The 24,625-nt window shown below is 43.4% G+C and overlaps 1 protein-coding gene across 7 annotated transcripts in view; it reads right to left on the bottom strand.

The window, feature by feature from the left end:
* The window catches only part of LOC124022290 (chemokine-like protein TAFA-1), a 44,210-nt gene that overhangs the window by 884 nt on the left and 18,701 nt on the right, over window positions 1–24,625 (bottom strand). For 3 of the 7 annotated variants that reach the window (XM_046337228.1, XM_046337248.1, XM_046337241.1), the window contains exons 3-6: window positions 8,092–8,232; window positions 2,616–2,740; window positions 2,390–2,448; window positions 366–2,245 (exon numbers count right to left, since the gene is read on the bottom strand). In XM_046337228.1, the coding sequence (XP_046193184.1) occupies window positions 2,413–2,448; window positions 2,616–2,740; window positions 8,092–8,232 (302 nt within the window). In that variant the 3' untranslated portion in view covers window positions 366–2,245; window positions 2,390–2,412. Of the gene's footprint in view, window positions 1–365; window positions 2,246–2,389; window positions 2,449–2,615; window positions 2,741–8,091; window positions 8,233–24,625 lie in introns of those variants that run through there. The other 4 variants (XM_046337223.1, XM_046337235.1, XM_046337215.1 and 1 more) reach the window with 2 other exon arrangements.

The raw sequence follows: 24,625 nt of genomic DNA, 5'->3' as shown, positions 1-24,625 counted from the left end.
CAGCCATGTTGGGAATCTATCCAGGCCAGGGCACCGAGGTTATCACCCCTGTTCTAGCCACAAGATTTTTAACGACCACTGAGTCAAGACCTCAGTTTCAACAGCTCCTCCACAGATAATTGAAGATGATAACTTTTCAGAGTGCTTCAATTTAGCCGACGATTCCCTCCATGAGGCACAATGCTGCATACTGTGGTTTCACCTTCAACTACTGTTCACCTCTGTCTCATTTATATTTTTCACAGAATCCCAGTAGCCCAGTCCCACCAGCTTAATCATTTCATCTGCAGCATGATTGTAAAGGGAGCCTTTAAAGGAAGCACCACCTCCATTAAACAGTGTTTTAGTCACTAATTTGCTTTCTTAGGCTGTGTGCTTACACTGGTACTGTATGCCCACTAGCAGTTCATCAATAGTTGTTCAGATTGGAATACACTTTAGAACACATTTCAGAATACAGTTAGGATACAGTGCCTTTACTTGCATGTTGCTTTCTGCTATCACTAGCCTTGCCTGCCACTGGTGCGATGTGATTTCACTGTGTGTTTATATGCTGCGTTTGACCCACAAGCACAGATGGAGATTCCAGACAACATGTGCCAGAGAGCAACACTCAGAAGATCCCTTCAGGGTGTCTGGTAGTTTTACATCTGCCTGCTGACTGCTTGGTTGCTGGTGCTTTGTAATATAAAAATATTTTCTATAATCCGCTTCGTGCTCCATTGGGCATCCTTTGTTGAGCGGAAGACTTCAGAGTAAATCTGTTTTTTATTGACTGTCCTTATTCGTCAAGTTAATTTCTTCTTTACAATGTGAGCAGAACACTTCAAAACCCCAGTCTGTTAGGGTAGAATTCCCAGAGTGCTGCAGTTCTGTAGCTACTGTTTTATGGATTCAACTGGTCAAGTAGGCTACCCAATAAAAAAGATGCATGTACACAGGTGAAAGTAGGCCGGTACGGTCCATTAAAGCGTTCCGGCAAAATAAATGATGGGGGTACACTATACCGGTAAAACTTGAGTCTATCACAATAATTTACACAAAATGCCAATAAAACTATAGGCTATTAAACCATTATTTAACATTACCACAGTGGTGTAGTGGAGGATAAACAATGCAGCTTACCCACATTTTTAGGGGGCTGGACAGTTTACCCACCTTTTGCAGAAAAATGCATTGAAAGTATAGGTGGTGTCATTTATTTTACTGCTACTTGGGCGGTAAGAAAATAAATATACTTTCACGTCTGAATGTACAAATTAAACATTGGCATTCTGGTCATGTGATTTCCTATACTTACTTAACCCAATTAGCAGGCTAGTTGATTGTGATCGTTGTGATTTCTGACATCTGTGCACTGTGGAGGCAATTATTATCCAGATTTCATCACTTATGATAAGCTGATTTTGTTGATACTTCAAGCAGCCAATGCTAAATAGATATTTAATTTCATAACACACCATAGTTTAATTTAATATTTATGCACAAAGCAATGGTAGACTTTTAATATGTTGTTGAAGAATTTGACACACAAGGCATCTAAAGAAGTAAAAAAACAACAAAATAGGCCTACTGTGTTTTTTGGTAAACGTTTGATGGATAAATGAACTATAAAAGGAAGCAACAGAGATGACCTAAGGAATTCAAGTACAAAAACGGTTTTGATAAAAGAAACGTCTTGTTATTGGCCAAATGATTCCAATGTACAGTTGCATCCTCACATGATCTACACCTATAGGTTATTGTATGTTTAAGAAACACTAGACCTTTGGCTGTGGTCTGGAATCTGGAACACATGGACAAGAACAGATCAGAGTTTGGAATCATTTACATCTTACCACCATCATACTGTAGACAATGTTCTTGTTCACATGAAGATACTGAAACATGGTATATACAGAATCCTGAGGCCCCACGGCAAGTTTTCCTCAAAGTAACCCAGAAATGTCTCTCTTTCGCCGAGTCTGCCTGAGTTTGCTGATACCAGAGAACGAAGAGCTGGGACAGTGGCGGCAGTAGATACTCAGACGAATATCAGACACAGTTCAGATGTGCTGTACATCCAAATGCAGTGTTCCATCAAACAACATTGTGAAATCACTGGGTTCCCCATTGCTATGCTTTAGCTGCATCATTCCTCAGTGCCCTTGAGCAGCAGTTTCTTTGAGAATTCACACCTTTCTATACAGGGATGTTCACACGTATAACTGTAAGGTAAGCTGAATGTCTGGGTCCTTGGATTGATCTGAAACAAACAAAAGGGAGTGCACTCAGATATTGTGATACAGTGTATTACAGTGCAGATATAATTGTATTGATTATTAGATGGTTTATGGTAAGATGGTATACATTAACAGCTCCATGGAAGATGGAACATGTCAAAGCTGACCTTTGCAGTTGGCCCATCTAAAGTTAGAGGAATTCTTTGCTTGCAGGTTGTTGGGTGTTCTAAAAAAGAAAAGAGACCATTTTCTCATATTCTTGAGTCAATACCTTGTGCCTTTGTCTGTCAATATAAAACTCTGTATTGGTCTGTTGGTACAAATCTCCCATGACTGTACCTATCCCTCCTCCAATATAACTCTGATTCAAATTGTAATGAGAGGTTATCTTACCCGGGTGGTTTTGATCTTGTTCCCAGTGTAACACATCCAGCCTGAGTTGTCAGGCAGCGTCTTGCACTCTTCATCCTCCAGGCAGGGCTCCATCTCGCACCACCACTTACCAATCACTATGGATGCTGCAGGCAACAAAACCATAAGGTGACCTGAGTATGTCTTACCCAGTGGAAACGGAGGCAATATGAGAGAGCAGTATATGACTTGAAGATGGATTGGTGGCTAGCACTGAAGCAACCTTAGGTGTATTTACAGTGACTTGCGAAAGTATTCACCCCCCTTTGGCATTTTTCCTATTTTATTGCCTTACAACCTGGAATAAAAAAATATTTTTGGGGGGGGTTGTATCAATTGATTTACACAACATGCCTACCACTTTGAAGATGCAAAATATTTTTGTAAACACACAAAAAAAGACAATAAAAGGAACTTGAGCATGCATAACTATTCACCCCTGCAAAGTCAATACTTTATAGAGCCACCTTTTGCCGCAATGTCACACCCTGACCACAGAGAGCCTTTTTATTCTCTATTTTGGTTAGGTCGAGGTGTGACTAGGGTGGATAATCTAGGTTGTTTTATTTCTGTGTTGGCCTGGTATGGTTTCCAATCAGAGGCAGCTGTTTATCGTTGTCTCTGATTGGGGATCATATTTAGGCAGCCTTTTCCCCACTGTGTTTTGTGGGATCTTGTTTTTGTGTTGTTGCCTTTGAGCACTTCATTTGACATGACGTTTCGTTGTTTCTTTATTTGGTCTTGTTCAAAGTTTCACGTCAATAAACATGTGGAACCCAGATCCCGCTGCGCTTTGGTCCGAGTATGCTTCCAACGACGATCATGACAAGCAATTACAGCTGTAAGTCTCTTGTGGTATGTCTCTATAAGCTTGGCACATCTAGCCACTGGGATTTTTGCCCATTCTTCAAGGCAAAACTTCTCCAGCCTCTTCAAGTTGGATGTGTCCCGCTGGTGTACAGCAATCTTTAAGTCACCACAGATTCTCAATTGGATTGAGATCTGGGCTTTGACTAGGCCATTCCAAGACATTTAAATGTTTCCCCTTAAACCACTCAAGTGTTGCTTTAGCAGGGTCATTGCCCTATGCTTAGGGTCATTGCTCTGCTGGAAGGTAAACCTCCATCCCAGTCTCAAATCTCTGGAAGACTGAAACAGGTTTCCCTCAAGAAGTTCCCTGTATTTAGTGCCATCCATCATTCCTTCAATTCTGACCAGTTTCCAGTCCCTGCCGATGAAAAACATCCCCACAGCATGATGCTGCCACCACCATGCTGGTTGGTGTTCTCAGGGTGATGAGAGGTGTTGGGTTTGCGCCAGACATTTCGTTTTTCTTGATGGCCAAAAAGCTCAATTTTAGTCTCATCTGCCCAGAGTACCTTTTTCCATATGTTTGGGGAGTCTCCCACATGCCTTTTGGCGAACACCAAACATTTTTGCTTATTATTTTCTTTAAGCATGGGCTTTTTTTCTGTCCACTCTTCCGTAAAGCGCAGCTCTGTGGAGTGTACGGCTTAAAGTGGTCCTATGGACAGATACTACAATCTCTGCTGTGGAGCTTTTTAGCTCCTTCAGGGTTATCGTTGGTCTCTGTTGCCTCTCCGATTAATGCTCTTTTTGCCTGGTCTGTGAGTTTTGGTGGGTGGCCCTCTCTTGGCAGGTTTGTTGTGGTGCCATATTCTTTCAATTTTTTAAATAATGGATTTAATGGTGCTCTGTGGGATGTTCAAGGTTTCTGATATTTTCTTATAACCCAAACCTGAGCTGTATTTCTCCACAACTTTGTCCCGGACCTGTTTGGCGGGCTCCTTGGTCTTCATGGTGACGCTTGTTTGGTGGTGCCCCTTGCTTAGTTATGTTGCAGACTCTGGGGCCTTTCAGAACAGGTGTGTGTGTGTGTATGTGTATGTGTATGTGTATGTGTATGTGTATGTGTATGTGTATGTGTATGTGTATGTGTATATATATATATATATACTGAGATTATGTGTCAGATCATGTGACACTTAGATTGCACACAGGTGGCCTTTATTTAACTAATTATGTGACTTTATAAGGTAATTGGCTGCACCAGATCTTATTTAGGGGCTTCATAGCAAAGGGGGTGAATACATACAGTGCCTTGCGAAAGTATTCGGCCCCCTTGAACTTTGCGACCTTTTGCCACATTTCAGGGTTCAAACATAAAGATATAAAACTGTTTTTTTGTGAAGAATCAACAACAAGTGGGACACAATCATGAAGTGGAATGACATTTATTGGATATTTCAAACTTTTTTAACAAATCAAAAACTGAGAAATTGGGCGTGCAAAATTATTCAGCCCCCTTAAGTTAATACTTTGTAGCGCCACCTTTTGCTGCGATTACAGCTGTAAGTCGCTTGGGGTATGTCTCTATCAGTTTTGCACATCGAGAGACTGACATTTTTCCCCATTCCTCCTTGCAAAACAGCTCGAGCTCATTGAGGTTGGATGGAGAGCATTTGTGAACAGCAGTTTTCAGTTCTTTCCACAGATTCTCGATTGGATTCAGGTCTGGACTTTGACTTGGCCATTCTAACACCTGGATATGTTTATTTTTGAACCGTTCCATTGTAGATTTTGCTTTATGTTTTGGATCATTGTCTTGTTGGAAGACAAATCTCCGTCCCAGTCTCAGGTCTTTTGCAGACTCCATCAGGTTTTCTTCCAGAATGGTCCTGTATTTGGCTCCATCCATCTTCCCATCAATTTGAACCATCTTCCCTGTCCCTGCTGAAGAAAAGCAGGCCCAAACCATGATGCTGCCACCACCATGTTTGACAGTGGGGATGGGGTGTTCAGGGTGATGAGCTATGTTGCTTTTACGCCAAACATAACATTTTGCATTGTTGCCAAAAAGTTCAATTTTGGTTTCATCTGACCAGAGCACCTTCTTCCACATGTTTGGTGTGTCTCCCAGGTGGCTTGTGGCAGACTTTAAACAACACTTTTTATGGATATCTTTAAGAAATGGCTTTTTTCTTGCCACTCTTCCATAAAGGCCAGATTTGTGCAGCATACGACTGATTCTTGTCCTATGGACAGAGTCTCCCACCTCAGCTGTAGATCTCTGCAGTTCATCCAGAGTGATCATGGGCCTCTTGGCTGCATCTCTGATCAGTCTTCTCCTTGTATGAGCTGAAAGTTTAGAGGGACGGCCAGGTCTTGGTAGATTTTCAGAGACTTGATTACACACAGGTGGATTGTATTTATCATTAGTCATTTAGGTCAACATTGGATCATTCAGAGATCCTCACTGAACTTCTGGAGAGAGTTTGCTGCACTGAAAGTAAAGGGGCTGAATAATTTTGCACGCCCAATTTTTCAGCTTTTGATTTGTTTAAAAAAGTTTGAAATATCCAATAAATGTCGTTCCACTTCACGATTGTGTCCCACTTGTTGTTGATTCTTCACAAAATATACAGTTTTATATCTTTATGTTTGAAGCCTGAAATGTGGCAAAAGGTCGCAAAGTTCAAGGGGGCCAAATACTTTCGCAAGGCACTGTATGTACAAACCACTTTTCCGTTTCACTTTTTTCTTTTCATTTCACTTCACCAATTTGGACTATTTTGTGTATGTCCATTACATGAAATCCATTTAAATTACAGGTTGTAATGCAACAAAATAGGAAAAACGCCAAGGGGGATGAATACTTTTGCAAGGCACTGTAAAGCATTTCTTACATGCATTTCAAATCAAAGAGAAAGCCAGACGTCTAGACATGTTAATTGAAAGAGGGGGCATAGCTGTAACTAATGCAGGACATATTCTTGCTCTGGAAAGAGAAAATTGCCTTAAATACAGGGTAAATGTCCAACACATCTTGGACGTCTGACAGAGAAAAATACCCTGTCAGTCCTGACAGACAAAAGAGACCTCAAATTCCCTCTGCTCGGTAATTGTGGAAACATTTCCTAATGGTTAGAATCTAAAGAAGCAGGTGAGAAGTGATGCTTGCTGTCAGGCCCGGCCCCAGGCATATGCGACATATGTGACCCCAAAAAATGTAAAACAGTGGTCAAAACATTAAGGACACCTTCCTAATATTGACTTGCCCCCCCCCCCTCCTTTGCACTCGGAACAGACTCTATGTTGGGGCATGGAGTCTACAAGGTGTCTAAAGTTTTCCGCAGGAATGCTGGCCCATGTTGACCCCAAATGCTTCCCACAGTTGTGTCAAATTGGCTACATGTCCCTTAGGCGGTGGACAATTCTTGATACACATGGGAAACTGTTGAGTGTGAAGAATCTGGGTAGAAACCTTAGATTTGTGTCGGGACTATATCTGAAATGGTATCCAAATAACGTTTTTAATTAAAATATGTCAATCATTATTTGAATATGTTGGTAACCTGTTGTATAAAAGTGATAATGCCCTTGAAGGTGGTGTTTGGAGGATATATTGGCATTGTTTGCCAGCCTGACATGAAACAACACCCCTGCCAATATATCCTCCAAAACCGGCTTCTCGGGCGTTATCACTTAACTATAGTAATTACAGCCGGTAACCGACTGGGTACTATTTTGTTAGTCACTTTCACTCAGAGATCATTAACATGGTATAAGTCATTGCAAAATGTGCAGAATTGCAGGAGATTAGCTTTAAAACTGCAAAAATCTAGCTTCACTACATGGCAAAATGAGTATACAATTTTGCATTTTCTCTCTGCCCCACAGCATAGGAAAAAATACAGTATATAGGCAGTAATATAGGCTACTACTGTCTTCTATTGGATCTTTACTAGAGATGCTAAAATTGTGTCTCATGTCAAAAAAACAATACATACAATTCATAAAGCAACAGTACATTTCCACAGTACAAAATTAGGTAGTTGAGTATGACCACAACTTCAGTAAAAGTTGTCTGAGTGTTCTTGGCTGTCCTAGTCTCAGTGGTTTTCCACTTGGACCTGTTCCTTACGGTGAAAAGTTTCACCGTGGTTTTTTGCCAAGAGTCTGATCGAACCAAGTTTATGGTGCATCTATTAAACAACAACTCCTTAGGCTGCTCTGTCTTAGACCTGGCACGAATCAATACAGGATGCATAATACACAAAGAACCATTGCAACTTCTCTAGGGAATGTACTGTATGCCATTGATGAATGCGTGTGTTCTATATACATTCTAGACATTTTCTCAGGTTAATACTTCTGCAGTGAGCTAATCAAAAGAAAGGGATGGTGCGTCTCCGTCTCTACTGGCCACCTGCTGTGAGAAATGCCATCCCAGATCTATTGGGAAAGGCTGAAGCATTATATACCATCCGAGTTGTATATTGTACTGCTTTAATGCAACCCTGATAAATTATTCAAGAACTGGTTCTATAAGAAGCATCTGTGTGTGTGTGTGTGAGTCCAATCAGTGATAGGGCACACACTTCCCTTGCACCTGCAATACCAATGGGGGTTGGGATGCTAGTCTTACTCTACTCACCATCAACACAGGAGGGTCTGTTCCTGGTGGTCCCTGCCACCTTCCCTGGTAGGCAGGAACACTTGACCGTCTGGGACCGCTCCTCAATCTTGTTCTTATTACAACATCTGTGAGCCGCAATCACTTCACACGTTCCTCCTTCTAGGAAAAGATCAACAAAAGCAAACAAGTAAAAACTGTTCAAAATAACTTCTTAGGTTAGTCAATGGCAAAGTTGGCACAATCAACAATGATTTATGTAGCTACTGTATGTTGGTAGGCCCGTTGTTGGCCTGTTAAATTCCTGTGTATGTTCTAGGCTTTATCTCAACATACTGTAGATGGTATCTCTTTATGCAAGATATCACAAGTGTATTACATGTGAGTAATGTCTGTCGGGCGTTTTGCATTGATTGAGTGAGGCCCCAGAGGTCCCTAGCTTGTGTGAGAGACTAGATAAAGACATCATCAGGATGAGAAGGCCTCCAGGGGCCCTCCTCCGTCTTAGTCTGAATAATGTCCTTTCAAGTAATTATCAGGAGGTTGGTTCACTTTGCCTACAGGACACCGTCCCCCGCCATCCCCCTCATCAGGCTGGCTGTCTTATTCTGCCTACGGAACTTCTCCCTATCAGGATGCCCCCCCCCTACAACTAACAATAACAACACAACAAGTATGACCAATCCAATAATTAGGTCTGTCTGTCGACCAAAGACAAGGAAGGTTTATATGTGAATCAGGAGGCAAATATGAAATGTTCCCCATTTGGTGGTGTTTTTAGAGAGAAATGTATATGCCATTACGTTTTCAAAATGTGTTACGACTAGAGAATGTAATTGCAGAGCAGCAGGGGATATCACCAGCTGATGAAAGTAATACCATGGAACAGATAACCCATGAGACTGGGTTGAATAATACTGCTATCACCTTACCCTGTGCAATATCCGAAGATTAGTCAAATGCAGCCAATGGACTTTTTCCCAACTAGATAGAAATGTAGATTTGTCTTCTAACATATAAGATTTCAAGTGAGACCCATATTCAGAGGCAAAACCCAGATAGACATTTAAAAGAGTTTAAATTCAGGTTGGAGAACAGGTCGGTGTCAGCTTCATGCTATAATTCAGCGATCATGTTAAAGCCTGGAGAGATGATCTAACACGACCTCTCCTGAACCCTGGATGACCTCCTGACCCCTGATTGAAAGGAGACCACACAGCCCATTCTCCTCTACCAATGACTGACTCAATCATTCCACCACCTCATCTCAATAGCAAGAGGATTTAGTTTAAACATTTTCAATACAACATGGAAAGAATTGTGGAGACTGCCAAATGTTACCATTATGTGTTAGGTTTTAATTAGGATGTTTCATATACTTCACCCACACACAGCCTTTTTGCATAACATTGTGTTTTTCAGAGTGTGCATTGTACATCACCCTGTCAGCTATCTGAAGTGTTGTTTCAGCCTAGCTTGACTGAGAAGTGACTGCAAATAACAGCAATAGAGATTGGAAGCTCCGTTGGAGACAGCCTAGAGGTTTAATTGGCAGAAATAATTGTAATAGAATAATTAAACAATGGTAATTGACTAAGTTTAATTGAATGGGAGGAAACAAATGAAAGACCTTCGCTTTCCAAATCTCTCTGTCTGACCAGATTTCTCAATAATACCGTGTGGTTTCAGTGGGATTTTCGTGACTCAAGGCTGGTGGTTGAGAACAGCCTTTGGCAGGAGTTGAGGAGAGACATAAACTTTATCTCTGAACCTGTATGACAACGGGGCATGTTTGCACAATGATAATCCTGATTTTATTTAGCAGTGGAAGCAGTAGGCCATCAGCTAAAACAACAACAGCCCACAGGGGTTTGTTCTCTTTAATGCATCTTCTTAATTGCGTAAGACAAGACCCAGATTAATCCTTTGATCCATTAAAAACCACACTACTCAACAGAATCCACTTTGTTCGTTGCTTACGTTGCTTGTTGAGAGGAGCAGCAACGTGAACAGGAGAAGTTTGAGTCTGGATATACTCTATATTTGGAAATCGTCACCTCTGAAGAATATATTAAAATCAAATAAAAATGCAAATAGGCTTGTTTATTTCCAGCTGGTAGGTGTTTTCGGTGGCTTTAAACAAAAGTAATGTGAAACTGATGAGCGATCTTTAAGCTCAGTCGGTGTGGCTCAGTTTGTGACTGCCACACTCATAATGCTCCGAGACTCCATCTCTACGCACACACGCTGCATGCTCAGAGACCACATCTCTGCATCATGAATATATCAGGGGGAGATGGAGAATAACATGGCTGGAGATGAATAGTGTCTCATCAGGTGATGGCTGCTGGAGCCATGCCAGGATATAATTGTTTTCTGTATTTCCATTCCCTCTTCCATTATCAATCACTGAGAACAAAGTCAGCTGCCCTAATGACAAATGGCTTCAGAACTTGTGTGTGCGTGTTTGTGTAGTTATGTGTCTCATGGAAGCTGTGATATTGTATAAATGTTGGGTGGGATGGTGTGCTTTCTGAAAAGCACAAAATATCCCATCTCTCCCTGAAAAGCACATTATGTTAAGCAGGTCATGAGCCAGTTCCTGATCTCTTTCTTTATTGTTTCTCCCACTATTGTGTTGACTGGCAGAGAACAGGAATCCTGCTGAGACAGTCGTTCCAGGGGGTAGAGGGGTAATGCAGGCAGGAACAGGAGGGGCTCTGTTAGTAACGCACTATTTTAGTTGCCATACCATGCCATGTTTCTGCCAGTGCCCTCTTCCTGTCTTGTACAGTAATCTAAACATTGGGTTTGTCAGAACACAGGTGCCACACAACCTGCAACCCGATAGGTCTGGGTCACATTTATTTATTTAGCTAGAGACATTGACCTTTTGAAAGCGCCTGCAAGTTTGCTGAGGTTATAAACTATTTTTCATTGCATTTTGAGGAAAGATAAGGTACTGTCCTGATATTTGACAATGTACTTTCTGTGGTATTCAGGGGAGATGGTTGTAACACTTCAAACCAGAGTAAAACGTGCTTGGGAGGCCTGGTTCGTGGGGCCTGCAGAGAAAGACATTTGTGTGAGCTCTTAATATTTTAGGAACTCATGATTTGGACAGGTCACAACACCTGGTGTCCACAATAAATCGGTTTCTAAGGAGTAAAAGAGGAGTAAATCAGTTTCTGAGGGGTAACAGGAGTAAATCAGTTTCTGAGGGGTAACAGAGGAGTAAATCCGTTTCTGAGGTGTAACAGAGGAGTAAATCCGTTTCTGAGGGGTAACAGAGGAGTAAATCAGTTTCTGAGGGGTAACAGAGGAGTAAATCAGTTTCTGAGGGGTAACAGAGGAGTAAATCAGTTTCTGAGGGGTAACAGAGGAGTAAATCAGTTTCTGAGGGGTAACAGAGGAGTAAATCAGTTTCTGAGGGGTAACAGAGGAGTAAGTCAGTTTCTGAGGGGTAACAGAGGAGTAAGTCAGTTTCTGAGGGGTAACAGAGGAGTAAATCAGTTTCTGAGGGGTAACAGAGGAGTAAATCAGTTTCTGAGGGGTAACAGAGGAGTAAATCAGTTTCTGAGGGGTAACAGAGGAGTAAATCAGTTTCTGAGGAGTAACAGAGGAGTAAATCAGTTTCTTTGGAGTCTGGAAAGCGATGAAAGCCAGGAGAAATGAGGAATTAGGACTTATTACCCCCGCAATAGAGGTTCCTACTGTAGTGTCAACCCATGTATGACAATTACACACAACATTGACATTCTACAATTGCATGGATCTAAGATTCTCTGTGCCTAATGGATGTGAACAGGGGCCATATGGGACCAATAAATGGCTATTCACCAGTGATGAAGCTGCTATTGCTCAGACGCAAATGTTCTCTACATCTCACTAGAAATGTGCCGTAAGCATGCCAAGACTTGCTGTCTACTGTAATAAACACGTGTGAAGTAGTCTCCAGAGGATCTGACCGCATGTATTCTATCTCAATGGGTAGTGGGTACACTCTTTCCCTCTCAAGCAATGTGTGTGTGCGTGCGCTGTGCTAGTCTAAAACAAAATATGAAACTGCAATTGAATGTACTGTGTTCTCTTTGCTGTGTTTCACACTGCCATCCACTTGGAAAGCCTTAGACGCTCAATTTAACAGGTAACATGGCTCTTTTCCGAGGTTCTGTGGATGCACACATACTACGTTGTGAATGGTTCTTTCCCATATACACACACATCTCCACAAGTTCTGGCAAATCATAGCCCATGTTTGGAATGGAAGTAGCCAGCCTCTCACCATTAAATAGAAGATTCGCTCAAGGTGACCTGTAATAGGCCGCGCTCACAGTTCATTCTCTGTGTCCATGCCAGCAGGCTATCACAGCCCTGTCACTGGCAGGAAATGAGACAACCAGATTAGAGAATGTCAAATTAATGCAGATGGAAAACAGTGAGAGTCACAAAACACAAGCCGGCATGGTGTCAAATTGAAAGACTAGGTTTTCCCACACAGTAAAGTCCTTGCAGGGCCGTTGTTATTCTGGTCTCAAATGCTTGGGAAAATCATGGAGAGAACTATTGCATGATAAATTGTGTGCCAATCATGACAAATTTGTTTCTGCAAAAAAGAAAAACGGATGATAACATGATATGATGCCAATCATAAGTTTGTCTTTTGCAATTCAAAAGACAAAATTACATCTAGATGAATTGAGTCATGGGAGAGAAAACAAAAACGGAATAGCTGAATGTTATGAACAATGTAAGATCAATGTTTTCTTTTCTCTCTTAGAGCAAATAACATGGCTTTGAAAAGCACTAAGAAGTCCTAATAATGCACTGATCAAGAAAGCTAAATCGGGATTTGACAGTCCCTTCTTGAGTGTGTGTGGTGTGTAAGTGCATGTGTGTGTGTGTGTTTACATTTACCCTCCCAGACCAGAAATAATTACTCTCCCCCTCTGAATTGGATTCAGCAAAGTACTTTTTCATAGCAAGCACAATTTACACATGGCTGTAGAAAAAAATAAATTGCTACTCAGAAAAAGTACGGCCCATGAGAAAATTAATATAAGCCAGGACATTTATGAAATATATGACTGGCAGCACTGTCACTTAACAGCAGTAGCATCTCCCTCCTCTTAGTAGTTATTTTGCATTTCAATAAAGTATTGTCCATTCTCAGAGGCCCGTTGCACCTGACCATATCTTTAACCCCAATGTGTTAAAGATGCATGGAACAGAGGAACCAGTGAGGTAGGGAGGAGAGGCACCAGAGAGGAAGGGAGGAGAAGAACCAGAGAGGAAGGGAGGAGAAGAACCAGAGAGAAATGGAGGAGATGAACCAGAAAGGAAGGAAGGGAGGAGAGGAACTAGAGAGGAAGGGAGGAGAGGAACCAGAGAGGAAGGCAGGAGAGGAACCAGAGAGGAAGGCAGGAGAGGAACCAGAGTAGACGGGAGGAGAGGAACCAGAGAGGAAGGGAGGAGAAGAACCAGAGAGAAAGGGAGGAGAGGAACCAGATAGGAAGGAAGGGAGGAGTGGAACCAGAGAGGAAGGGAGGAGTGGAACCAGAGAGGAAGGGAGGAGTGGAACCAGAGAGGAAGGGAGGAGTGGAACCAGAGAGGTAGGGAGGAGAGGAACCAGAGAGGTAGGGAGGAGAGGAACCAGAGAGGTAGGGAGGAGAGGAACCAGATAGGAAGGGAGAAGAGGAACCAGGGAGAAATGAAGGAGAGGAACCAGAAAGGAAGGAAGGAGAGGAACTAGCGAGAGAATGGGAGGAGAGGAACCAGAGAAAGGGAGGATAGGAACCAGAGAAAAAGGGAGGAGTGGAACCAGAGAGGAAGGGAGAAGAGGAACCGGAGAGGAAGGGAGAAGAGGAACTGGAGAGGAAGGGAGGAGAGGAACCAGGGAGAAATGGAGGAGAGGAACCAGAAAGGAAGGAAGGAGAGGAACCAGAGAGAGAATGGGAGGGGAGGAACCAGAGAAAGGGAGTATAGGAACCAGAGAAAAAGGGAGGAGTGGAACCAGAGAGGAAGGGAGAAGAGGAACCGGAGAGGAAGGGAGAAGAGGAACCGGAGAGGAAGGGAGAAGAGGAACCAGGAGAGATGGGAAGGAACCAGGAGGAGAGGAACCAGAGAGGAAGGGAGAGAGAAAGGGAAGGGAGAGGAACCGGAGAGAAAGGGAGGAGAGGAACCGGAGAGAAAGGGAGGAGAGGAACCGGAGAGAAAGGGTGGAGAGGAACCAGAGAGAAAGGGAGGTGAGGAACCAGAGAGGAAGGGATGAGAGGAAGGGAGGAGGGGGAACCAGCGAGAAATGGAGGAGAGGAACCAGAGAGGAAGGGAGGAGGGGAACCAGAGAGGAAGGGAGGAGAGGAACCAGGGAGAGAAAGGGAGGAGAGGAACCAGAGAGAGAAAGGGAGGAGAGGAACCAGATAGAGAAAGGGAGGAGAGGAACCAGAGAGAGAAAGGGAGGAGAGGAACCAGAGAGGAAGTGAGGAGGGGAACCAAAGAGAGAAAGGGAGGAGAGGAACCAGAGAGAGAGCCTCAAAACCTGTCTCCACAGCTGTCACACAGGGACGCAAAGGCTGCTGTAAAACTGGTATTGATCAAGGGCATAAAATCATATTCTCAGTCTTGAGGAGGAGGATCCTTATGTGACAAAATGCCCATGGTGATTTCATTTTGCTATGGATATACTATATGTGTTGTTGGGTGTGACAACAAACTACAGCAGAAATCATGCAATGAAACAAAAAACGTTCCATTTGGTCAAAATAGGACAAAAAAACATGGAACATGAGTCTCTATTCTTCTTGATTCTTTTTCCAAAAATGTAATGTCAATGCTTTGTCTGCCTATCTATCCATCTTTCCCTAGCTCTCGCTGCCTTCTCCATTTCCAGGTATTCAATATCAGTATATAGCCTTCCCAGATGAAACACTTCCAGTCTGCATTTAAAAAAAGACATTTAAAAAAAGAGGGAAGATGAAAGGTGGGCACTATTCAAAGAGTTGTCAGTGGAAAGCTGCTGAGCTTGTATCTGTGGCTACAATCTTAGAAAAAAAGGTCCCAAAAGGGTTCTTCTTCTGTTCCCCTTTTTGGTTGCAGGGAAATCCTTTTGGGTTCCATGTAGAACCCTCTATGGAAAGGGTTCTACATTGAACGCAAACAAGTTCTTCAAAGGGTTCTCATATAGGCACAGTCAAAGAACCATTTTAGGTTCTAGATATCACTTTTCTAGTTTGAGTGTCGGTCCTCTCCTCTCAGGGTTGAACGGACGGACGCTGCAGTAGTCTGGTACAGGGTACGAGTGTGTCTGGCTGCCCTGTAAATGCACTCTTCTGCAACATTTGCTCTGTATAAATAATGTACAGCACAATAGAATGCTTAAATGACCTGTCATACAATAAGACATGTACTCTCCTGGGTTGGGTAGTAAGGATTTACCTAAGTTTTGCAGGGTGACAGGGCTGGTAATGGGAGTTGAAGGACATGGTTAATTACTAATCCAATATGCTGGTGTTGTGCAGAGATGTCTTAGGTAATAATCACTTTCAATTATCTTTATTGTGCATTTTGAATAGACTAGATGTGTGGGTGTTGGTGACGTATGCAGCCTATTGTATGAAAGTACAATAATTGCACTCTTTATGCTTGCTATTAGTATACCACTTGGTTACTGTGAGGGGACAGTACAGCAGTTATCATCTTTATTAACATTGTGTAGGTGTTTTCTTATCACATGTCCCATGTAAGAACAACACACACTACTCATTCTCTGCCCCAATTGATGCTCTCCAGCCTAACTCCATCACTCATCCTATGGGAGGGTTCTCATTATTGCAACAGAGCAGTCATTTCTATCATACCACACCACTCTACCTCGGTGTCGTGTCTTTACTGTCATTAACTGAAGGCTGGTAGTTTTTATCAAAGATTATCTGTAATTAGTTACTATGCGATCAACTGATTAATCACGTAGCTAATTAACTAGGAAGTCAGGGCACCAAGGAAAAATATTCAGATTATAAAGTTATCATTTCCTAAAATAACTTTTCAGATATTTTATTTGATCAATTCGTCTTCGAATTAATGAATTATTTACTTTACCTCATGTTAGTCTCATTCCAAATGTCGTAAATGGTTGGTTATCTGCACGAACCCAGTCTTCACTATGAGTCATCCATACATCAATTGTCTTAAATAATGTATTTATTACCAACTAAGTAATTCACAGAAATGCATAAACAAACAAACAAACAAGGTAAATGTGGTGATAGGAGGATGTGCTCTAGTGGGCTAAACCGGCATGGCGGCTTGTTAGACAAAAGGGGAGTGGGGGTCAACTAAGAAGTCACTACAGAGTTAATAATTATAACAATTGAAATGCTAATCCTTTACACATGAACGCTCACTCATTCTGGAACAATTGCAATCAATATATATATTTACGCTCAGTGTGTCGTCTTGATCGCTGGTGAAATGTTAGTGTCTTTTGTACAATTGTCCGTCTCTCTCCCTCTCTCTCTCTCTGGGAGAGTGGGGAGAGAGGGATGAGTGTGTTAATGCAATTTTGAACTGAGCCATGCACATAAACAAAGCCATCAAAGTGTTGAAATATATAACCATTCAAAAGTCTGTGGTCGCATCGGCGCTTCGCTCCCGCAGGTAGTATAACTTTTTACATTTCATTATATTTCATTATAGCACAACGGTTTGATTTGTCTAATCTTAGCAATTTCTTCTCAGCTAGCTACATAGCAGTCTTTGTATCAAAGATAATTGCGTAATTATCGTATTTCGCCGTCCTAACGTAGTCTTCACTAGCCAGCTAGCTAACGTCCACTGATTAGCTGCACTGGGAAAACTATTACACTCAACTGAACGACTTGATTAGTGTAGTGTTAGCTAGCTACATAGCTGTCTTTGCTGTCTTCGTATCTTCGTTCAAGATAATTGTGTTGTTTAGGTTTAGAGTGTGTAGTCTTAGAGTGATTATCTTAATTTACCGAGGTTAGCTAGCCAGCTATTTGTCGTCCTTAACGTAGGAGACTCTGCTAGCTAGCCAACAGCTAGCCAACGTCTTCTGAATAGAACTCAACAACCCGGTCGCATTCACAGGTAGTATCACATTTTCATTTCATTTCATTACAGTACAACGGTTTGATTTGTTTGATCGCAGCTAGCTACATAGCTAGCTACATAGCCGTCTTTGTATCAAAGATAATTGTGTAGTCTAGAGCGATTTTCTAGGTTAGCTAGCCAGCTATTGTCGTTCTTTTAACGCAACGTAACGTAAACAACACTACTAGCTAGCCAGCTAGCCCCCGAATAGCAGCACTGTAGAAACTATTACACTCAACGGAACGACTTGATTAGTGTAGTGTCAACAACGCACCCACTGCCAGCTAGCCTACTTCAGCAGTACTGTATCATCTTAATCATTTTAGTCAATAAGATTCTTGCTACGTAGCTTAACTTTCTGAACATTCGAGACGTGTAGTCCACTTGTCATTCCAATCTCCTTTGCATTAGCGTAGCCTCTTCTGTAGCCTGTTAACTATGTGTCTGTTTATCCCTGTTCTCTCCTCTCTGCACAGACCATACAAACGCTCCACACCACGTGGCCGCGGCCACCCTAATCTGGTGGTCCCAGTGTGCACGACCCACGTGGAGTTCCAGGTCTCCGGTAGCCTCTGGAATTGCCGATCTGCGGTCAACAAGGCAGAGTTCATCTCAGCCTATGCCTCCCTCCAGTCCCTCGACTTCTTGGCACTAACGGAAACATGGATCACCACAGACAACACTGCTACTCCTACTGCTCTCTCTTTGTCCGCCCACGTGTTCTCGCACACCCCGAGAGCTTCTGGTCAGCGGGGTGGTGGCACCGGGATCCTCATCTCTCCCAAGTGGTCATTCTCTCTTTCTCCCCTTACCCATCTGTCTATCGCCTCCTTTGAATTCCATGCTGTCACAGTTACCAGCCCTTTCAAGCTTAACATCCTTATCATTTATCGCCCTCCAGGTTCCCTCGGAGAGTTCATCAATGAGCTTGATGCCTTGATAAGCTCCTTTCCTGAGGACGGCTCACCTCTCACAGTTCTGGACGACTTTAACCTCCCCACGTCTACCTTTGACTCATTCCTCTCTGCCCCCTTCTTTCCACTCCTCTCCTCTTTTGACCTCACCCTCTCACCTTCCCCCCTACTCACAAGGCAGGCAATACGCTCGACCTCATTTTTACTAGATGCTGTTCTTCCACTAACCTCCTTTCAACTCCCCTCCAAGTCTCCGACCACTACCTTGTATCCTTTTCCCTCTCGCTCTCATCCAACACCTCCCACACTGCCCCTACTCGGATGGTATCGCGCCGTCCCAACCTTCGCTCTCTCTCCCCCGCTACTCTCTCCTCTTCCATCCTATCATCTCTTCCCTCCGCTCAAACCTTCTCCAACCTATCTCCTGATTCTGCCTCCTCAACCCTCCTCTCCTCCCTCTCTGCATCCTTTGACTCTCTATGTCCCCTATCCTCCAGGCCGGCTCGGTCCTCCCCTCCCGCTCCGTGGCTCGATGACTCATTGCGAGCTCACAGAACAGGGCTCTGGGCAGCCGAGCGGAAATGGAGGAAAACTCGCCTCCCTGCGGACCTGGCATCCTTTCACTCCCTCCTCTCTACATTTTCCTCCTCTGTCTCTGCTGCTAAAGCCACTTTCTACCACGCTAAATTCCAAGCATCTGCCTCTAACCCTAGGAAGCTCTTTGCCACCTTCTCCTCCCTCCTGAATCCTCCTCCCCCTCCCTCCTCCCTCTCTGCAGACGACTTCGTCAACCATTTTGAAAAGAAGGTCGACGACATCCGATCCTCGTTTGCTAAGTCAAACGACACCGCTGGTTCTGCTCACACTGCCCTACCCTGTGCTCTGACCTCTTTCTCCCCTCTCTCTCCAGATGAAATCTCGCGTCTTGTGACGGCCGGCCGCCCAACAACCTGCCCGCTTGACCCTATCCCCTCCCCTCTTCTCCAGACCATTTCCGGAGACCTTCTCCCTTACCTCACCTCGCTCATCAACTCATCACTGACCGCTGGCTACGTCCCTTCCATCTTCAAGAGAGCGAGAGTTGCACCCCTTCTGAAAAAACCTACACTCGATCCCTCCGATGTCAACAATTACAGACCAGTATCCCTTCGTTCTTTTCTCTCCAAAACTCTTGAACGTGCCGTCCTTGGCCAGCTCTCCCGCTATCTCTCTCTGAATGACCTTCTTGATCCAAATCAGTCAGGTTTCAAGACTAGTCATTCAACTGAGACTGCTCTCCTCTGTATCACGGAGGCGCTCCGCACTGCTAAAGCTAACTCTCTCTCCTCTGCTCTCATCCTTCTAGATCTATCGGCTGCCTTCGATACTGTGAACCATCAGATCCTCCTCTCCACCCTCTCCGAGTTGGGCATCTCCGGCGCGGCCCACGCTTGGATTGCGTCCTACCTGACAGGTCGCTCCTACCAGGTGGCGTGGCGAGAATCTGTCTCCTCACCACGCGCTCTCACCACTGGTGTCCCCAGGGCTCTGTTCTAGGCCCTCTCCTATTCTCGCTATACACCAAGTCACTTGGCTCTGTCATAACCTCACATGGTCTCTCCTATCATTGCTATGCAGACGACACACAACTAATCTTCTCCTTTCCCCCTTCTGATGACCAGGTGGCGAATCGCATCTCTGCATGTCTGGCAGACATATCAGTGTGGATGACGGATCACCACCTCAAGCTGAACCTCGGCAAGACGGAGCTGCTCTTCCTTCCGGGGAAGGACTGCCCGTTCCATGATCTCGCCATCACGGTTGACAACTCCATTGTGTCCTCCTCCCAGAGCGCTAAGAACCTTGGTGTGATCCTGGACAACACCCTGTCGTTCTCAACCAACATCAAGGCGGTGGCCCGTTCCTGTAGGTTCATGCTCTACAACATCCGCAGAGTACGACCCTGCCTCACACAGGAAGCGGCGCAGGTCCTAATCCAGGCACTTGTCATCTCCCGTCTGGATTACTGCAACTCGCTGTTGGCTGGGCTCCCTGCCTGTGCCATTAAACCCCTTCAACTCATCCAGAACGCCGCAGCCCGTCTGGTGTTCAACCTTCCCAAGTTCTCTCACGTCACCCCGCTCCTCCGTTCTCTCCACTGGCTTCCAGTTGAAGCTCGCATCCGCTACAAGACCATGGTGCTTGCCTACGGAGCTGTGAGGGGAACTGCACCTCAGTACCTCCAGGCTCTTGATCAGGCCCTACACCCAAACAAGGGCACTGTGTTCATCCACCTCTGGCCTGCTCGCCTCCCTACCACTGAGGAAGTACAGCTCCCGCTCAGCCCAGTCAAAACTGTTCGCTGCTCTGGCCCCCCAATGGTGGAACAAACTCCCTCACGACGCCAGGACAGCGGAGTCAATCACCACCTTCCGGAGACACCTGAAACCCCACCTCTTTAAGGAATACCTAGGATAGGATAAGTATCCCCCCCCCTTTAAGATTTAGATGCACTATTGTAAAGTGACTGTTCCACTGGATGTCATAAGGTGAATGCACCAATTTGTAAGTCGCTCTGGATAAGAGCGTCTGCTAAATGACTTAAATGTAAATGTAATGTAAATGTTGTGGTTGGAGGGGATTGTTCAGAGTAAACATTCGTTATAGAATGGATGTTTCGGTGGTTGTCGTTCTTCGCGTTCAATGATACCGAATTCCTAGCTGCAGACTAGTAATTCATATCAAAGACTTGTTCTCATTCTGTCGGTATTGATAGTCTACGAGTTTAACCACGTGGTATGGTTAAAATATTCAGCAATGGTCTACAACCTTTGTACTCCCGTGATTGAGAGAAACATGGTCTGGTGATAATTTCTCAAAATTGGGTTTTATTCAGAATTGCAGAAAAGGGCTGTCCCAGGATGTCTGACCCTCACTGGGCTCAGGGGCGGTCCTCTGATTTAGTTCAAATCCAATTCCCTTTTTGACTTTTCCTTCATTAAACAGTCCAAAATCACATTGTAAAATTGTGTAAACAGTATCATACTCACTCATTCATCTTATACAACAATTAGATGTAAACCTTATATCTGGTGCTATTATATAAACAGCGTTATGGTAATGTGGCCACACCGTCTCCCATGAGCTTCCCAAGTTGTGACAAACGGACCAGTTCGTAGCTGGATTCTTCAACGATCTTTTACACTTTCTCTGGAACATGAAATTTGTTCGTACCTCAAGTTCTTTGTCCTCTATGAAAGTTTACCCTCTCTCTACTATGAGGCAGGGTCTTCTCAGGAATTTACGACCTCTGACCACAGCAGCCTAGTTGAAGGACGAAAGGGGGGGGGGTTGCTATACCCAAAGAGGCCAACGTCATGACATCGGCATGCTGCATGCTTAACACCAACTCTGAACCTGCTGTAATTGGATCTGTTGTTTAAATATGCAAAGTGATTTGTGGCAAACCAAGGAGGTATTAGAGGCATAAGAAGCTGAAATCTGCAATAGAGCCTGATACTCACAGTATTAATTACCTTGCTTATTTATAATACCAACTCTCCCCCTTGGACCCAATTAGGAATTCAAGATGCTATTTTAATAGCTAATGAGGTTTAAGTCATGATAATGAATTGAAAATCCCTGTCTGGCATTTGAAATGAGTAAGAATGAAGGGTAACAACTCGGTAAGGGATCATCCTGCAGAAATACTGTAGGTGTACTGGACATATAGTTTCCCTTATTGACAAGTCATTCCTTTTTATGTACGGGTTAGTGTTATTGGGCGCCCAAGTGGCCCAGCGCCATCCGGGTTTGGCCGGGGTAGGCCTTCATTGTAAATTACAATTTGTCCTTAACTGACTTGCCTGGTTAAATAAATAAAAATATATATTTCTAGGGTTAGGGTTGAACCAGGATGTGGACATGAAGCTAGGGTTAGGGTACAACATAACCTTCACTCCAAATCAAACCTCTAAACCCACAACCTGATTTTGGACAAAATTACTTTGAAGGATTCCTACTACCAAAGATTCTTATTTCCAAGGTCTATACAGCAAATGCTCCGGCAAACAAACAACCACTAAAAGAAGCACAAGAACCCTGAAAATACCATCCAACCTAGAACTGAGTGAGTAATGTTAGTCTGAAGCTAGTTTTAAAGTCAAGAAGAAAAAATAGCAATGATATATATATTACTTGATAAGGACAGAATGCTAAGTTAAGGACAGGACAGATCTGGCTGCAACTTTGATTAGCACTGAGGTGTGAAGTGAGAGATGTCAAAGCCCTTGAGCCCAACAATGGCAGGAGAGTTTCACAGCCTCTCCCACCCAAATGCAGAGGTCTTTGAAGCCCCCCATTGGTGCAGAGGTCGTTACAATACAGTACCCCCTGGATTCATCTCTATTTTGAACTGATATGCAGCAATGACACTTCAATTGTAAATTACCTCAATAAGAAACAATATTGTGGCTTTGATCACATCAGAAGATATACTCCTCACAAACTCCAAAATACAACAGCCACAGGACAACTTTGTTTGGATGTCGTAAAGGACCATTTGCCAAAACTGAAGAGATATAGCCAACTAATGACCTCCTTTTCCATGTGGGAAAAAATGGTGGACAGAGACTTGATAGCTACGTTAGCTAACGGGACGGTTGAGCTAATGTGATTAGCATGAGGTTGTAAGTAACAAAAAAAGATTTCAGGACATAGACATATCTGATATTGGCAGAAAGCTGAAATTCTTGTTAATCAAACTGCACTGTCCACTTTACAGTAGCTATTACAGTAAAATAATACCATGCTATTGTTTGAGGAGAGTGCACAGTTATGAACTTGGCATAATACATTAGGGCCTTTCTTTTGCATTTCAAAGATGATGGTACAATCTTTTTTAAACGCATGTTTTTTTCTTTGTATTATCTTTTTTAGATTTAATGTGTTATATTATCCTACATTAATTTACCATTTCCACAAACTTCAAAGTGTTTCCTTTCAATTGGTATCAAGAATATGCATATCCTTGCTTCAGGTCCTGAGCTACAGGCAGTTAGATTTGGGTATGACATATGACATTTAGGTGAAAATTGAAAAAAGGGACGGATCCGATACTACCCATCCCGGATCCGGGAGCGTAATCATTGACTGACACTAATTAGCATAACGCAACGGACATAAATATTACTAGAAAATATTCCTATTCATAAAAATCGCAAGTGAAATATATTGAAACACAGGTTAGCCTTTTGTTAATCACCCTGTCATCTCAGATTTTCAAAATATGCTTTACAGCCAAAGCAAGACAAGCATTTGTGTAAGTTTATCGATAGCCTAGCATAGCATTATGTCCAGCTAGCAGCAGGTAACTTGGTCACGAAAATCAGAAAAGCAATCAAATTAAATCATTTACCTTTGATGAGCTTCAGATGTTTTCACTCATGAGGCTCCCAGTTAGATAGCAAATGTTCCTTTTTTCCCAAAAATATTATTTTTGTAGGCGAAATAGCTCTGTTTGTTCTTCACGTTTGGCTGAGAAATCGACCGGCATGTTTCCTGTTTCTCCTGTTCTCATTTTTTTGTTTTCTAGTCTTCCTGGTTATAACCATTCTTCCTGCCACTTTTGTTATTTTAAATATTCTGAGAATCAAACTATCCACCTCTTGTGTCTGCATCTGAGTATTATCCTGGGGTGTGATTAAACAAACTGGCCATGACAGACCCAGCAGACTTAGACCAGCTTCATAACTCCCAATGAGCCAGCATTGGAAGACATGAGGGGCTACTTCAAAACCTTATGATAGGACTCCAGACCTTGGCGGAATGCCAAGATCACACATTCAATACATTGCTGGAGCAATTCCGCAGATTATCTAATAGGCAGCAAGTCACTACGGTAACCCCCCAGACTCTCAGTAATCTTGCTACCTGCGGCGCTTCTCCCTAGCCTACCCCCGCTTCCAGAGAACCCTGCTTAACTCCTCCGGAACGCTACGTTGGAGATCCAGGAACCTGCCTGGCGTTTCTCTCCCAATGCTCCCTCATCTTCGAGCTGCAGAGCTCATGCTCTCACATGACAACGCGGAAGAATCTACAAAGGAAAATGGCGACATCGACTGGGCAAACCAGCGCCTCACATCCCCAGCTCAACTATTGAAGCCAGCGTCACGTAAATACGATACATTATTTTCTGAATGAGCGATCGTTAGTGGCATATGTATTTACGTGAGAATAGCTTCCCAGGTCCAATAGAGACCCATGTTCCTTAGTCTTCCTTCCAAAACCCCTTTCTCTTCTCTCTGAATCTATAGTGTTATAACAAAGCTGTTTTTGTTTAGTCTACTACGGATGGTATTTACTGTATAATGTTATTATGTATTCTAGCTAATTCAATTTACATGATTAGTTTATCACGTAATAATAATTACAGATATTTGATTTGATAAAATAACAGTCTTCACATTTAATGATAAGTCAGAGACACAACACCGCCCGTCATTGAAAATAAGGGATGCCTAGGGATGTCTGGTCCAGCAGCCTTGCGAGGG

Source organism: Oncorhynchus gorbuscha, linkage group LG03 (assembly GCF_021184085.1).
Source record: "Oncorhynchus gorbuscha isolate QuinsamMale2020 ecotype Even-year linkage group LG03, OgorEven_v1.0, whole genome shotgun sequence".
In the NCBI taxonomy this organism is placed as follows: Eukaryota; Metazoa; Chordata; class Actinopteri; order Salmoniformes; family Salmonidae; genus Oncorhynchus; species Oncorhynchus gorbuscha.
The sequence above is the reverse complement of the archived record's forward strand: the minus strand, read 5'-3'. Positions and strand labels throughout refer to the sequence as shown.